General features: G+C 35.8%; 1 protein-coding gene across 1 annotated transcript in view; it reads left to right on the top strand.

Moving 5' to 3' along the window:
* The window catches only part of CNTN1 (contactin 1), a 171,648-nt gene that overhangs the window by 125,255 nt on the left and 28,029 nt on the right, over positions 1–18,364 (top strand). Inside the window, exons 20-21 of the mRNA XM_040488424.1 lie at positions 1,358–1,470; positions 2,287–2,443. Of these exons, the coding sequence (XP_040344358.1) occupies positions 1,358–1,470; positions 2,287–2,443 (270 nt within the window). The remainder of the gene's footprint in view (positions 1–1,357; positions 1,471–2,286; positions 2,444–18,364) is intronic.

Below are 18,364 nucleotides of genomic sequence, written 5' to 3'. Positions count from 1 at the left end.
CCATTGAGTGGTCAAGATAAGCTTCTTTGATAAGATGCCATTTGAGTCATATATATATGAATCATAAGAGGGACCCACTATGACAACTGGCAGGGAGGGGACGATTTCAGGTAGAGAAAGTAATTAGGGTAAAGCCTAAGGGTGGGAATAGTTTGGTATGCCATAAGTGTAGAAAGGCCAGTTGGACAAGGATGTAGGCTGGAAGTGAGAAGGAGGAAGTATGCTGGTGTTGAAATATGAAGAGTCTTGTAGTTGTAGGTCCTGCTAGGGATTAGAGTTTTTTCTAAGTCTGTTGAGAGCCATTGGGAGATTTTAAGGCAGAGAGGGATAGTTAACTTATGCTTGAAAAAAATCATTCTGGCTTCTGGATGGACAATGGGTGGTGGTGGAGTAGGGGTGAAAACAGAAGAACCAATTAGGGGACGGTTTTAGATGTCAAGGAGAGAAGTGATGATGGCCAGAACTAAGTGATAATGGATATAAAGAGAAGTGGAAAATTTTCTACAGAAAGAGTTGATAACTTGGTGCTGATTTGGATGTTGGCATGGATGGAATGGAAGACTGAGTACTGTACTTTTGATTCAGAAACTGAGGATTCAGTTGTATCATTTGCCAAAGATGGGAAAGACCCATAGAGACGCAGATTTGGGAGAACATGGCAAATGTTCCATCTTGATTACATTTGAGAAGTCTTGTAGAGATTCTAATACAGGCAATTGGACACATATGTCTAGAGGCCAAGAGAAAGCATACACCTGAAATAAAATTTTGACTTCTTATAGCCATACACCCAGATATAAATTTTAGGAAAGATTCATAGATCAGAGAAGTGTTCTCAGGATCAAGTCCTAGGTCATGCCAACATCTAGAAATTAGGCAGAGGACAGGAGCTGGCACAGGATGGTTAATGAGAAGGAGCATCTGGAGAGGTGGAAGGACACCTGGATGTTAAGAGATCATGAATTTAAGAAAAGAATGAGATTCAGAAAGGGGTTAGAAGGTCAATTCTGTAGAATGCTACAAAGATATTAAGTCTGAAAAGAGTAAAACATGACATTATTTGGCCAACTGGAGATAATTGATGGCTTTAAAAGCAGCAGTTACAAGACTGGTGGAGAAAGAAACCCAAGAACAAGGAGAAGAGAATAAAAGATACTTATATTACCTACCTCACAGGGTCAAGGGTACATTAAATGAACCCATGGATATAAAGTGCTTAGTATAGTGCCTGTTATGTAGTAAGCACTCATCAAAATTAGCTGTTGTTGTCACATCATTATCATCACTGACTCAAGGCAGTTTGCAAAACTCAAGTTGGATACGGTGGCTGTCACTTGCGTATTATTACTTTCCACAGCTCCGAGCCAGCCCCCAAGGATCATCAGTTCCATAAGATCTGGTTCACGCTATATAATCACCTGGGATCATGTGGTAGCACTATCAAATGAATCTACAGTGACAGGATATAAGGTATGTAAAAGATTACTGGGTTTTTCACCACACAGGCTTTATTCCTATAAAGAGTGATTAATGTTTGGACTTGACTGATGTTTATTTCACCAAAATCCTTTCAGCTTTCTTATTCTAGCTGTATAGAGGGATCAGATGACATCGTACTGTGATAAATTTTGAAATGAGAAAAGATCTTCAGTGAATTCTATGAAAATTCTATGTCAAGTGAGCAAGATAGGTACAATAACTGCTTTAAAGAATAGAGTTGCTAAAGTAATCAGTGCATAAATCCATTTTTGTTTGGCAATGATTAAGATAGTGTTGCCTGGCACACAGTAAACTTGGGTATATTGAGTTGCATACCATAAATGAACCAAAAAAAGATTATTTCCATATATTCTATCACACATTTTTTATTGGATACCAGACTTTGGGAATAATATTAAAAATGTAATTCTGAGCATTTTTTTAAGACTACTTCAAAATGTTCAAAGAGCCCTCATTTTTATACCTATTCCATAAAACACATACACACACACACACACACACACACACACACACACACACACACACACATTTTTGCCTCTATGTTAGGTCAGAAAAAAAAAGTCAGATGCTTAAGGCATTTTCTCTTGGATCACCCTAAAATAATAGATGAAATCAATTTCTGTGAATTAAAAATAACAATTTTTTTCTAGCTAGTATTAAACAGCTTCCTGGGATTTTTTTATTATTATTAATAAAAGTCTAAGCATTTTTATTTTGGTTTTAGTGTTTTGGCATTGGCTCATTATTACCACTTTATTAAATATACATATTTTGGGACTTTTTCAGGTTCTCTATAGACCCGATGGCCAGCATGATGGCAAGCTGTATTCAACTCATAAACACTCCATAGAAGTTCCAATCCCCAGGGATGGAGAGTATGTTGTAGAGGTTCGTGCACACAGTGATGGAGGAGATGGAGTAGTGTCTCAAGTCAAAATTTCAGGTAAGCCAGTCATTTAAGACACATCTCCATTAATTACTTGTATATTTGTAGGCCATATGGATTCTCAAGAGTAAAGGTAGGATTGGTATGCACACCAGTATCAGTGTTTTCCTAAGGAAATCTGAAGTGTCAAGGATGTCCTAAAACTTGGCATTTCTTCCCTTATAAGTCACAAAAGTAACTTTGCAACATACTGCATACTTTTTGATTACTATCTGGGTGACAAAGCATAATTCAAGTACCATAATGCAGGTATGTTAATAGCATTGTGTGGTAACAGATGGTAGCCACACTTATGGTGAGCCTAGCATTACATCTAGACTTGTTGCATCACTATGTAGTACACCTGTAACATTGTATGTCAACTATAGTTCAATGGAAAGAAATACCACAATGCATTAAAATTTTACGTAATAATAGACCATTAAATACTAATATCCGAAATTTATCAAAAATAAATTCACGGGGTGCCTGGGTGGCTCAGTCAGTTGAGCCTGTGACTTTGGCTCAGGTCATGATCTCACAGCTCATGAGTTCGAGCCCCACATTGGGCTCTGTGCTGGCAGCTCAGAGCCTGGAGCCTATTTCAGATTCTGTGTCTCCCTCTCTCTCTTACCCTCCCTGGTTCATGTTCTGTCTGTCTCTGTCTCAAAAATAAATAAACATTAAAAAAAAAAAAAAGAAATTCACTAGACTACTATTAATACTTTTCTAACTCCTTTTTCTTTGTCCTATGTATGTTAATATAGTAATAGAAAGACACTATAACTAGATGGAAGCTCCTTCCTTTACTCTCTCTCTCTGTGTCTCAGCGTTTGTATCCTTATTCTGCAAACTGTATTTCTCACAGCACTGGGAAATCCAAAATAAATACTTGAGGCAGTGACTTCATCTCTTGTGTGGACTTGTACAACACTATTATTTAAATTTTGATACTTTTTTCTCATCCTGCATGCTATAGATTAATTATAATGAATTAAATGATGTTAATTTGAGAGCTTTATGAGTCTCTGAAACACTGCAAGATGCTAAATTAAAGACAGGGATCACTGATTTAGAAAAAAACGATAATTTATAGCTAAATAGATTAATGTATTTGGTGAATAGTGCCATTCTAGAATTTTCTCATTTAAGTTTGGATTTATTTGCAAATTGTTTAAATAGGTTTTCCCATGTATTTAATTTATGTTGATTTTTTTTTGTTTAGACATTATTATTGTGTTTCTTTAGAAAATTTGTAAATTGCCAAAATTTGAAAATAAAAAATAGTCATATTCCAAACACTCTAAATTAGCTACAATTAGTGTTCAGTATGTGTGTGTGTGTGTATGTATATTTATATATTTATATTTTATATAAATTATATAATTATTATATATTATATATATTTACAATATATAATATCTTATAAATTATATATTTATTATTTATATATTTATATTTATATATAATTTTGCATTTTTGCTTCTGTTGAATGTATAATGGTATATCCTACTTTTATGAATCATGTTACACAAACAGTCCCCATGTCATTCAAAATGTTGTAAATTTCACTTAAAATTATACATATTCTCTCAAATGTATAAGATGTATCTACCCATTTTGGTTTCCACTATAATAAATAATTCTATTTTGAATACATTTTTATAAATTAATCTTTCTGCGGGTTAAATTGAAATAATTTGATAAAGTATTTTACTTTTATATTGCCAAATTAAAATATATTTATTTATTTTCCTGTTGTCATTGTATATGAGTGCATTTCCCATTGCATTGCCCCAACATTAGTTTTCCTTTTAGTCATTACTAATGATAGGACAAGATGGCATGTTTTTATTTTTAAAATATTTTCTAATTTCTGAACTTTGCTAGCACACACTTTGAGTGGTTTCACACTCAGCAGGGCTGTTCCACAAAGGAAATCAGGGAAATGAGCACTTTATTTTGAGGGTAGTAAAGTGCAAAAGAACCCAGTAAATCGATTTGAAAACCAACCTTCCTTGTTAAGAAGCCTGCCATACCCCACTGCTGCTCTCTTTATTTCCTTACCCTTCATTTTTCATCGCTGATGTGAAGCAAAACCCAAAAGCTTCTGGGGTTGAAACTACAGAAGTTTGTAGCTGGAGATGCCGTAGCAGTGAACTGCCTCAGCATAGTGATAACTAGTGATGTGCAGGTAGATGTTAAACAACAGACTGTGTTAGGGTGAGGGGAAGCCCTGGCTTTATAGTTTGCTAATTTCTGTGGTGTAAATATTTCCATCATGTCTGATTTCAAACTTCCCACATGACATCACTAAATGTGGAGCTACGATGAAATGCTGAGCAGCACACCATTATGCATATGTGGTGGTAGCCACCACACAGATGCAGAGGAATAACCTCAAGAGCATTGATGATATTAAAATGCAGTAACATAGGGGCACGTGGGTAGCTCAGTCGGTTAAGCATCCAACTTGAGTTTTGGCTCAGGTCATGATCTCACGGTTTGTGGGTTTGAGCCTCACATTGGGCTCTGTGCACAAAGCCTGCTTAAGATTCTCTCTATCCCCCCCTCTCTCTCTCTCAAAATAAACTGATAAAAATTTTTTGTAATGCCAGAACAGGGGCGCCTGGGTGACTCAGTCCGTTCAGCGTCTGACTTCAGCTCAGGTCATGATCTCAGAGTCAGTGAGTTTGATCCCCGTGTCGGGCTCTGTACTGACACTCAGAGCCTGTACCCCGCTTCAGATCGTGTCTCCCTCTCTCTCTGCCCCCTCCCCTCCATTTGTGTTCTGTCTCTCTCAAAAATAAATAAACATTCAAAGACTATTATTAAAAATGCAGTAAGGAATTAGGAAGTGATGAGTTTTGAGAATTTACTACCTTGTTTTAAACTTCCTCATTTACTTAAGAAATTTAAATAATTTCAATTTTAATAACAGTATTTTTAACCACTTGCTCATCAATTTTCTAAATAATTAACAGTCGGTTCTTGGGAGGTGGCAGAGACCCCATGCTGCGCACCATGGGCACACCCTGACACTAGTGTGAACAGCCCGGGTACAGAAGGCACAGAGCAAGCTATTTTTAGAAACCTCAAGTGAATAATTTCCTTTTTCTGCCAACTAACGGGCAATGTTCTTATTAAGGCAGAATTTCTGTTATTTATTTCTTATTCTAGCCATGACTCTATGAAGAAACTCCACAATTAACAGTAGGAAATGTCAGATGTTTGGTGGGTCGTCCCATTCTAAAATTTTCTTAAGTTAGATTCATTTGCAAATTGTTTACCTTATTTGTAATGAAAGAAGCATGTGAATGTAAATGAAAATTTTAGGGTTTCTTGTGAATGTAAAAGACTCCTCATACTTTCCTTTGTTTCTGTTTTCATGACTAAAATATGATGCCAGGAATAGAGTACATTGCTATGTTTTAATGTTTATATAAGCATTATGCTATTCATGTATTCATTCATTTATTTATTCATTCAAGAAATATACATGAAATGCCTACATTATGTCCAGGCACAGTTCATATATATATATATTTTTTTTTCTAATGTTTATTTTTGAGAGAGAGAGAGAACATGAGCGAGGTCAGGGCAGAGCAAGAGGGGACAGTGGATCTATCAGCACAGAGCCTGTTGTGGGGCTTGAACTCTTGAACCATGAGATCATAACCTGAGTCACAGTCAGATACTCAACCAACTGAACCACCAGGTGCCCCCACAGTTCATATATTTAAAATGTGCTACTATATATATATATATATATATATATATATATATCTCATATATATGTGTATATATATATATCATATCCCTCTTCTTCCACATCACTGTCACCCCTTGATGGCCCTACTGTGACTCTAACAATTTTCTTGGCTTCCAATTTTGGCCTTGTACAGTCCATTCCCTATGCAGCTGCCAGAGGGATCTTTTTATACTTAAATCAAATCATGCAACTCTCCTTTTAAGAAGACTTCCCACAGGATAAAATCTAAATTCCTTACCATGGCCTGTAGTGCTCTATAATAATCTGGCCAAACTCTCTTATCTCGATTAAGTGATTTCATCTTTGTTCCATGACCTTCTTTCTCTTCGTGAACATACATCAATGTTACCCTTACTTTGAAACATCTTTACTTGTTCCTGCTGCTGCCTGAATTCTCTGAATCTTGGCATGGCAGGTTCATTTTTGTCATTTTTGTTTCTGCTCGGATGTCACCTCCTCAGAGGAGACTTGTATGACCACCAATTTAAGATAGCCCCTACTCTACTTCTATATCTTATCACATCACTCTTTTATTTTATTCATAATATTTATAACTACTCAAAATTACCTCATGTACTAATTTATGCTGTTTATCATCTATCTCCATCCTTACTTGAATGTAAATCTCCATGGGAACAAGCTCTTATCTGACTTCTTCAACCTTTGAATCCCCAGTACTTCGGGGACACATCTGGCACAAAACAGTGTTTTAACAAATAATTGCTAAATGAAGTTACTATTTCTGCATAGAGTAAAATTTAGTTATAAGAATAACTTGGATAACTTAAATTATGATTTATATTTCCAGAATGTTGATACACTTCTCTCCCTTAGGCACATGGTTTGTATTATGCCATGTGCTAATTCACAGTTTGGTTCTTACAAAGCTTAAGACTTCATATGAGAGATAGTCTAGAAAATTTATTTGACATGGTAACTTGCATCTCTGCTTCTCTCTGACCTGAACACTGGTACTGCTGTCTTAATACGTTATTCCCCATTAGATGTTTACAGTTCATATCTAGGCAAATGTAACACCACAAATGTTTCATCACAAATGTACTATCTCTAAGAAATTCTATATTGTCTCTTAAGAATCTTTTGTTTTTGGGGGCGCCTGGGTGGCGCAGTCGGTTAAGCGTCCGACTTCAGCCAGGTCACGATCTCGCGGTCTGTGAGTTCGAGCCCCGCGTCGGGCTCTGGGCTGATGGCTCGGAGCCTGGAGCCTGTTTCCGATTCTGTGTCTCCCTCTCTCTCTGCCCCTCCCCCGTTCATGCTCTGTTTCTCTCTGTCCCAAAAATAAATAAAAAACGTTGAAAAAAAATTTTTTTAAAAGAATCTTTTGTTTTTGTACATCATTAGTAGTTAAATTAAGAATGTGCTAATAGTTACAAAATACTTTGAATGTAAATTTTAATAAGCTAGTTTGGCTTGTTACATATTCACTATAAATTTTAGAATATAGATTATCAAGGATCTGTGGCCATAAATAAATATCCACAGAGAAGTACGTATTTACTTATTTATGTGTGAATGTGCATATTTTGAGCTTTTATTTTTCTTTTTAGTTTTAGTAAAAGATACCTTAGTCAAATCAAAGAAGACTTTTAAGGGCATTTTAGAGGCCAGACTTCTTCCTAAGGGCAATCCATAATCATTTGAAAGCTTCAAGGAGGTAGGAATAACAGGATCAGTTGTTTATACTTGAAAAATCACTTTGGTGATTGTGGAAAATGTATATAGTAGGGAAGAAAGATTTAAGGAGTAGAATTACAAGGTTATCATTATAGAATGATTAGAAGATGATAACGGTCTGTCCTGGAAAGAGGGCAGTGGTCAGTCAGGTCTAGGGTAGGTTCTAAAAGAACAAGACATCTTTTCCATTTGATTTAAAGTTGCTGTATATTCATCTTGTTGATTTTGTATCTCCTAATAAATCTGTAGTTTATTCCAATGTTGCCATAGATGATGAAAACTCAAAATTTAACCTACTACTTTTGCCATCTCCTAAGTTACTAAGTTAAACTGTATAACCAAAGCCACTGACTTAAACACTGATGAAAAACGCATTTTGTTTTCTCACTTTGTCCTTATCTTTCCACTAGCAGCAGAGGAAGGACTAGGAAACTGTTCTCTAGATACAATCTTTAGATGTTAACTCTGTTACTCACATGCCCCCTTCTCTACTACCTAAGTTATTAGTACATTGTAAAAGGAACAAGAAGGTAGTTGGGATGTTTAGATTTAATTCATACATTATGAAATTAAAATGTTATGTTGATTTCATCACTGTTTCAGTGTAAGAATTTCAAAATCCAAAATTATTTTGAGCATCTAATCTTGTACAGTAGTCCATATAACAGGAGGAGAGGGTAGTATACATGATGGGCTTAGAATTACTGTATCTTGCCTTCTTTAATGATAGGCTACTATATAATTTAGTGACCCCCCCCCCAAATCTGTAACGTTGTGAATGTCCTGCATTATTTGGGACAAATAGATTGCCATGAATAAATTATATACTAAGATGAGAAATTGGAATGGTATATCATATGAGAGTTGAATGCCATTCTTATAAGTTCATCATCATAACTTTAAAAGCTTGTATTTGTGATTATGGCATAATCAAATATTATTATTTAGGAAAGGCTATCTCTCCAACTATTTTGAAGTAGCCAAATAGTTTGTCTTCCTTTGCTAAGTTCTGTGTGGGATCAATTTGAGAGTTCAAGTGGACCAATCCAGCCTTTGTATTTCTAGGCTGACAAACAGCTTACATTTTAAATTACCTTGGAGTGCCTGGGTGACTCAGTAGGTTGAGCATCCAACTTTGGTTCACGTCATGATCTCACGGTTTGTGGGTTTGAGCCCCTCATTGGGCTCTGTGGTTACAGCTCAGAGCCTGGACCCTGCTTCAGATTCTGTCTCCTTCTCTGCCCCTCTCCCACTCATGCTCTGTCTCTCTTTCTCTCTGTCTCAAAAATAAATAAAGCATTAAGAAATTTTTAATTGCCACTAAAGTATAGATTCCTTTCACTAACTTTGAATTATGACTATCCACTTAAAACCTTTTCTGACATCCCAGCTGTACATAACACTCCTACTTTCATAACAATCATGAAATGGAGGGAAAACTATCTGAACAAAATAATATTTTGTGTGTCTCTGCATTTGACTTCAAGATAGCGCTTCTGCATCTAAACTAACTCGGGTTTTTCTGGATCTTCTCCAAGGTTTCTTTTAGCTACTAGTAAGTTAACACAACAGTCCAAATATATTATTTTCTTCATTTATTTAGACTTAGAAATAATTTAGTTGGGAAACTCCCCAGTGGAATGCATTATAAGAATAGAAAGAAAAATTAAAAATAATCCTCCAAGATTTACTTACAACCAAAATAATTTTAGTTTATGAAGGATGGTCTTAGTCTATGAGGCTGTACTTTAGTATTAGAATGTGCAAATAATTTTTTCCTTTGATAAATAAAACTTAGTATTAAAACATTACATATTTTCATAATACTTTTGTTCTCCAGAAAATTGATTCATTTAATATACATCTACCAAACACCTACAATGTGTCAGGCATTCTACTTTGTTATTGGTTACAATAATTAACAAGCCCTCCTGAAGCTTACATTCTAGAGGTTATCAGGAGAATAAAGGACTAACACCAAAAATAAAATCCATTTTTATGTAGGTTTAAGGATTTATAAGAAAAAAATCAGTGGCTAATTTAGAGAATAAAGGAAGTAGAACTGGTTTGAATACGATGATCAGGTCAAGCCCTAACTAGGTGATGTCTGGTATGAAATTTAAAGGAAAGGAACTAGCCATACCACAAAAGTAGGAATGAGAGTCATAGGTGCAGGGAGTGCAGGAAAGAGCCCGCCATGTTCAAGAAGCTGAAAGGAGGCCAGGGTGACTGGTTGAGTAGCAGTGGGGGTTGTGCTGGAGACAGCATAGGGGAAAACACCGTGAAAGGCCTGGCCTTGACTGCATCTCAGACTCATTTCAGACCATTTTTTCGCTCATTCCAACTCCCATCGCCCCATCCTTGAAGCCTTCCATCACAAGTCCGCACTTTATTCTGGGGGGAATATCAGTGTGTTTTCAGAGATGAGTGATGCAACCTGATCAAAGACCATTTTTGTTGTAGTGTAGACAGTATATTGATGTGGAGCAAAGGGGAGTTGGTAAAGAAGAGAGCAAGTCTGACAGCCCATCAGCGTAGGTAGATTCCCTTCCAGAAAGAATCATTTTATAAGATAACAAGTCTGTTACTCCTCTGAGATGCAAAGCAAACTACAAGACCTTTTCTAGGACAAATGATTAAAGAATGTGTACGGAGACATTATATATGCTTCAGAGGGAGAAAATGCACACTTTAGAAGGTTTTCTGTACGAATTATCAAAATATGTGAAATTAAGTGATAAAAAAGATAAGCAAAAAAGATTCATAAAGTTGCTGGAGGAAAATGTCTACATCATCTTGTTTGACTCTTTTCCAAGCATTGGAATTCTCTGCAGGACATTCATGGCTTTTTCTCTCTCAACCTCAGTTCAAACACTATCTGTGATGGGGAGCCAGTTCATCCATTTTACAAGCAGCCCTTAGACTTATCAATAACCTTAATCAATAGATTATGGATCTCTGATCAATGCTATAGTAGTTGAACTAGTTTCTGATAAAATCTACCTCATAGGATCAACCCATAGCTTTCTATGAAGTTCTTTCTTTTCTGTCTTCTTTCAGTGAAAGAGGTTTCATCTTTGAGGAAAGATGAAACATCTCTGGATATTTTAATCAAGTATTGAATTAGATTCTTAAAAGAGAGAATAAAACCTTTTATAAGAGTTGTTAGAATGTCTGCTGGCTTTAAGCAAAATAAGAAATTGCAGTGGAAAGGAGCCCCTGTTGGTGGTCCATCTGCCTGCAGCTCCCAAGTGAGGGAACCACAGGAGAAGCTGTGAGGGCACTGGCACCACCGGAACCTTGGGCACCATTGAGGCCCAGAGCCCTGCCCACTGCGGCAAAAGCAGCAGGGGCTTCTGCTTTTCTGGGCCCTTCCACATCCCACCCCTTCTCTGTGCCTCTCATTGGCAAGAGCATCTAGGAATGTAGTTCTCAACTTTTTATCCCAGGGATAGGCAGAAGGACATAGTGACCACCAGAAATGCTGCTGCAAATCCAAGAAAAAATGTAGCACACTTTCTCCAAAACTAAGTAGTTTTGCATGATAACCATCAAAACTGACAAGAAAAACCCAGCCAAACCTGGCTTTTTAGGATATGTTAAATGAAATTAGAGAAAAGAAGTAAAATTGCTCTTAACTTCTAAATTGATTTCATGATATAGAAATCCGTATTAGAAACACTATTAAAAATATAGGGCGAGAAAACCCTTAGCTATCGAGGCTGCATTATAAATATACCTAAAAGGGAGACTTACCTAAGATATAGAAAATAATGATTAATATCACTTGATCACCAACAATCACAGATAACAATGTGGCAACTATATTTAGTTATTCTTCATATTTTCTTTTTAATTTTTTTTTTGATGTTTGTTTCTGAGGCAGAGAGAGACAGAGCATGAGTGGGGGAGGGACAGAGAGAGAGGGTGACACAGAATCTGAAGCTGGCTCTAGGCTCTGAGCTGTCAGTACAGAGCCCAACGTGGGGCTCAAACTCACAGACCGCGAGATCATGACATGAGCCAAAGTTGGACACTCAACCAACTGAGCCACCCAGGCGCCCCTCTGTATTTTCTTTTACAGTGTTATAATAACATCATAATGGACAACATTGTATATAAATCTTTTTTCAAAATTTCTTATTTTTTAGAAAAGATTCTTATAAGTAGAATACTGGATTAGAAGGCAGAACCTTTCAAACACTTGGCAAATATTTGATAATTGCCAAATTGCTATCTAAACAGTAATGCCTATATTTTATCATTAAACAATTTTTACTAGCATTTCAATATTCAAAAATTCTTGGTTAATTGGGCAAAAATATGATCTCATAATTTTTATTATTTTTAACTACTATTGAGGTGAATACATTAATATGTTTAATAGCTACTTATATTTTATTTCTAAGAAGTTGTTTATGTTTTTTTCTCTGTTTAACATTAATAATTTTCCTTAAAATTTTATGCTTATTTTGTAAAGCAATGTAATTAGCATTTTCATACCCTATTTGTAGCAAATATTTTTTCAAGTTTGCATTTCAAAGTCATTGATGCTAGATCAATATGGTTCATTTATGTGCAAAATAATGAATTCTCATCTTAAACACCTTCAAATATTTAGTGCATACAAACAAGCCATAGAATAATAGATATGATTTAAGTCCACTTCTATGAAATCCAAAAGCAGAAAATAATGAAGCAATGTTTAAAGAGGTATGTAAGTGACATGTAAAACTTCCCCCCAAAAGAGAAAATGCTTAACACAAAATTCAGTACCATGTTGCCTTGTGAGGGGGCAGAGGGCAATCAGGAAGAGGCTTATAGGATGGTGACAATGTTATTTCTTTGCCTGGCTGTTAAGTATGCAAGTGCTCTGTTGTTGTTGTTGTTGTTTTTGTTAAATTATATTTTTAAAAGTACTAATTTACATAATTTATTTCAAAGTTGTAGAAGTTAAAAGGGGATTGACAAAGTTGACGAATAAGAAAGTTTATTGAATCTGACATTTTAGAGGTGTCTATTACCTTGCTAGAGCTACCATAACAAAGTTCCACAGACTGAGTGGTTTAAACAATAATTCACTTTCTCACAGCTCTGAAGGCTAGAAGTCTGAGGTCAAAATGTCAGCAGGGTTTGCTTCCTTGGATTATAGACAGCTGTCTTCCCCCTATCTTCATGGGGTCTTCCCTCTGTATGTTTGTGTCCTGAGTTTTTCTTCTTATAAGAACACCAGTCATATTGGATTAGAGCTGACCCTAATGACCTTACTTTAACTTAATTACCTCTTTAAAGACTATCTCTGAATACAGTCACATTCTGAGGTACTGAGGGTTAGGGCCTCAACATGGGAATTTGAAGGGACAAAATTCATCCCATAACAAAGTTACTGGTAATTTCTGATAATTTCAAGAGAAAATCTTCCATAAAATACTGTGGGTGAAGGTCTTATTTCTTTCTCTAAGCCAGCCTCCCAGAGCTTACATTCTAAAGAGAGGAGGCAAGATCAATCAGTCAACATATAACAACAGATAGTGATAATACCTGAAGAAGAAAGTAAACCAGAAGAAGGTAGATAAATAGTGATGGAAGATAGCTAGGACCTACATTTTCAATGAGTGGGAGGAACAGCTTGCTCTGATGAGATAACACTGGAAAAGAGAACCATATGAGGTGAGGGAAAGGTCCATGTGGTTATCTGGAGGAAAAGTATTCCTATTGGAACAATATAAAGCCTTATTCTAGGAGTGCCTTTGGCTGTTCAAGGAACAGCAAGGAGACCAGTGTTACTGGGACTGAGCAAGGCGTGGGGAGAGTAGACACAATTATGGTGGAGAAGTAGTTGGAACCTGAATCATAACAAGGTTTACAGGTCCTGGTTAAAGACTGGATTTTACTCTAAATGTGATGAGAAGCCATTGAAGCATTTTAAGATGGGAAATGGCATGATCAGATGTATATTTTACAAGTCTTATTTTATCTCTTATTTGGAACAAAGTAGAAATCTCATAAATGGTGGACCAGAAATCTCTGTGAATCTCTAGAAACAGGGAGAGTGGTTACAAACCAAAAGGTGACAGTCTAAGCTAGAGATGAAATCAGCTTTGACTAGTGTGGTCATAGTAGAAGTGAGAAGTACAGTCAGGATTTATTTGGAAGAAGACCCAACAATATGTTCTGATGATTTGATAGGGGATGTGAAAGAGGATTTGGCATGACTCTAAGAATTTAGATTAGGCAACAGAATCATCTAGTGAAATGGCCAACAGAATCATCTACTAAAAATAGATGACTGGAGAAAAGGAGGAAGAGCTCAAATTTTGATGTGCTAGTTCATGCTATGTCCATCAGTCATCCAGATGGAGATAGATTTAAAAAAAAAGGAAAAGAATCATCTAGCAAAACTGAGAGACCAGCTGAGGTCAAATAACAAATTTGTCAGAGAACCAAGTGGCATAATTATATAACTATCTGCAATTCATACCAGCCTGGATACAGAGAAAGCAGATGGTTGTTGACATCACCCAAAGTTGGCAACTTGCATGGTTAATGTAGTAGGAGATAAGGGAAACAAGGAATCATTACTTTTAGTTGAATAATTTAAGTAGCTGAGCAGAGAGTTTGTATCTATTAAAATATTTTCAGCTGTCTATAACAAACCCTCAACTCTAAATTGCTTAAGAAATAGGTGACTATTAGGCCTTAGTGAAATCAGTGTCTCAAAAATGTAATCAAGGCCATTCCCTCCCAGCATCTTACATCTCCACCAGAGGGGTCTCAGAACCGGGTGTATTTAAGGCTGATTCTCTCTGTGGTTATAGTATAGCTGTAGCAAAGCTAGGAATTAGTGCACGCAGACTCTATAATGTCCAAGGAAGAAGGGGTATGCCTCTGTCAAAGCTCCATCTTAAATGAAGGACCTTTACCAGAGACTCTCTGAAAATCTTTTCCATATTGTCTCAAATTGGTTTTACTAAACTGGTAAAATGGCATTTCCACGAATGCTCAAAGTGATCAAGATTTAATTCAGATGGGGATGGTGAAAATTTCTTCAAGGAGTGAACATCTGAGCAAAAAACTGGAGAGTATATTGGCAAGGAAACAGAAAAAGATTTCTACTTAATATTAAAAGTTAGATAACAAGATGAATAATGAGGTAAATAACTAAAATAAATAAATGAGGATATAGAAAAATGAAGAAGGGAAAACTGGGTCAAAGAGCAACTTCATAAAAGTGCAACAGAAGGACAAAAAGTTATAGGAAAGATACAAAGTTAGCTTCAAAAATAGACAATTTAGGCAGGATTATTTTTACTGAGGTAATAAGGAATGGTAATCACATGTGAATTTTTAGATTAAAACAAGGATTAAGAATGTTGAACAAGTTACCAAGGATTATGTCCATAAACTGAGAGAAGTCCGATCTAAAGTCAGTAACTGTTAAAGAATATTTGGATGGGTAAACAGAAATGTTCAAGGAAGAGTTTAAGGAATTACTGCTGTAGGAAAATTGTAACTATTTTTGCTTTGTTTTGTAGTTTAGATTATATATTCTGCAATACTCAAACCTATGAGACAATCCCTTTCCCTCAAAGACTGCATTTGGTGATGTTTTCTAAATTTAAAAAGTTGAACTAGGAGGTTAGAATCTGAAAAGAACATTGCTAATGGAACCTAGCATGGTTAGGGACTCCTACATAAAGTAAGTGTTCTCAAAAAAGGAGTTGTAAATTAAAGGAATTTATCATTTTTGAAGAATGTAATTACACGGAAGAAGTTTCAGAAAATGAAGCAGTTGTACTAAGGGAGATATCTTCATTCAAAGATGAGCTTTTCTGAATTTGGGGTATCAGCAAAATTCCAGTTTTATTAAATAGTTCTCTATTTTCATCTTGTTTTCATAATTCCAAACTCTGTGGAATACAAAGTTCCAACAAATTTTATTTTGTGTCAATACATTGATCATGAGAAAATGAATAATCTTTTGCAATGGCATGTCTTATATGTATAATTTTAATTATTAGTAAGCTCAATTTTGCACATTTATGAATGTTGGTTCATTAGTGGCATAAAAATTACAGTAAGATTCTCTATTCTCTATACACAAATGGAGTGAAAATATTCTATAATCCTAAGGAAGAAATATTAGGATATATGTACACCCCCTCAAGTCATAGAATGTTGCTTTATATTTTCTCCTTAAATAAGAGCAACAAATAAGTGAATTAAAATAATTATGTTATCTTTGACATATACATCAACCATCAAAACACCATTTCAAAATTAATTTCCTTTGAAACATTATAGGCTATGTTGAAATTTGTAACCCTTTCAGGAAAATATAAAGATAATTATCTGTGCTGAGAAAGAGAGTTGACTTTAAATTTTCACTCTGTAGTTTTGATATTTGCCCACAGTAACACAAATTTTAAAACTACTTAGAAAAGAAAATGAGTTTGTCATTGTTAAAATTGAATCCCTGGAAATTTCTCACAAATAGAACTGGAAACCTTTAATGCTGTAATAAGAAGGAATATGAAACACTTAAACTGGAAAGTGATATATTAACATATTAAAATGGTCCATTTAATACTACTTTAGGGACCAGCTTTAGTGATTTATGAAAGGAATGTTTGGGTCTCAAAGTCCTTCCCAAAGTTAGGTAAGGCTAGAAGTCAGCCCCCTCAGTAGATTATTCACAGTATGAAAGCAATTCAGTGAAGCAAAAGACATTCCAGAGGCACTTTTTACAGACACCTTCTGCAAAATGAGCCAGACCAAGAGGAAATAAATCGTTTAGAACATATTACAAAAGTATGTATTTCTCCCGCCAGTTGTCTTTCTTCAGTAACCTACCGCTTCAGGCCCTGCAAATTAACAGCCTTGGTCACATGGCCATTAGAAGCAGGAAGAGTGAAGGATGTTGTAGATTACCGAGGAGTAGCTTAAGGAGACTCAATCCACAGGGGCTGCTTCAAAGTGGATGTGCCCAAAAGTTGTGAATTCTTTGGATATGAACATCTGTGTGGAGGATCCTTCCAATAGTGTCCATCTCTTCACTGAATATTTCCTTCCCCTTAATTCATCTGAAACCTTGCTCTACCCAATGACGTTGCTTCTCCTGCAGTCTGCTCAGACACCATGGACCCTGGGCCTGGTGGCAGGGTAGTTGTCCTTGCTTCTTGTTGCTGCTTCGGTAGTATTCTCCTTTCTTGTCCCAAACACCCTCCTGCTTGGAATCTCATAGCATTTGTTCCTCTCATTCATTTTCCCTTTCTGAATTTTTTTTTGTTTTGTTTTGTTTTTTTGTTTTGTTTTGTTTTGTTTTGTTTTTTGTTTTTTGTTTTTACCAATTCCCTGGATCATTTCTATTCATTCCTTGAGGAGTTACAAGCCCAGGTCACTGTGAATGTCTCCAAAACTATTTCTGTCATACCTTTTGTTGATTTCAATATGCATATAGATAATCCATACATTACCCTATCCTCTCACTTGAAACACTGCTCATTTATGTTGTCCTTCCTGTGGTTCCATTCCAACCTTATTATTGCTGTTTTTATAATATCAAAGAGTCTAGTCTCTGACCACCACCTATCTTTCCTCTCATCTTTTAGTACTCTGACTTCCAAAATTTTTGACCCACAAGAAACCATAAGCCATTGATCTTATCACTTTTTCTGTTTCTTTCTCAATTTCTTCATATCTACCTTAATTCCCACAGCCACAAATTATAATTACTCCTTTTTATAGAATCCCCACACATATCTTTACTTCTCTTACTTCACATACTCACTTGATATTTCATGGATTAAGTCCAACTGTTCACTTATATCTATGTTTACATTCTCAAAGCTAACTGTGGCTAAAGAAAAATACCCAACATTAAGACTGGTTACACCACCTTGAATTCATGACAACTCACTTTCAGCAGGACCACAGTGCTGCTGGGCCATTCCACTAGATTTTCCTCATACGTTCATTCTTACCCTCTTCTTGACAACTCGTTTGTACTTCTCCTTCCTTCAGTTTCCAACATATCTTTCCTATCTTCCTCTTTTGTCAATAACTTCTTCTGTTTTTCTGAGAAAATGGAAGAAGTCAGAAGCAGCCAACATCTAAATATGTGCCATACTTTCCCTCCTAATACCCTGAAGGAACTTGGTGTTCTTTCTTACTCAAGGTCCACTCTCCACATATGAGACAGATTCCAACACCTCTTGTTAATTCAAGGGTATTGCCTCAGCCATTCTTTCTTTTCTCTTCTGCATGATAATTTTCCTTTTCTCTATTCAATTTTTTTTGCATCACCCTACAAGCATTTAGCAATAGCTCCCATCTTTAAGGGGGAAAAGAAGAGAAAAGGAAAGGAAACAAAATGAAAGGAAAGGAAGGGAAATGAAAGGAAAGGAAGAGAAGGGAAGGGAAAAGAGAAAAGAAAAGAAAAGAAAAGAAAAGAAAAGAAAAGAAAAGAAAAG

This window comes from Herpailurus yagouaroundi, unplaced genomic scaffold (assembly GCF_014898765.1).
Source record: "Herpailurus yagouaroundi ecotype Mexico unplaced genomic scaffold, PumYag 166, whole genome shotgun sequence".
In the NCBI taxonomy this organism is placed as follows: Eukaryota; Metazoa; Chordata; class Mammalia; order Carnivora; family Felidae; genus Herpailurus; species Herpailurus yagouaroundi.
Note: the sequence above shows the minus strand (reverse complement) of the source record. Positions and strands in the feature narration are given on the sequence as shown.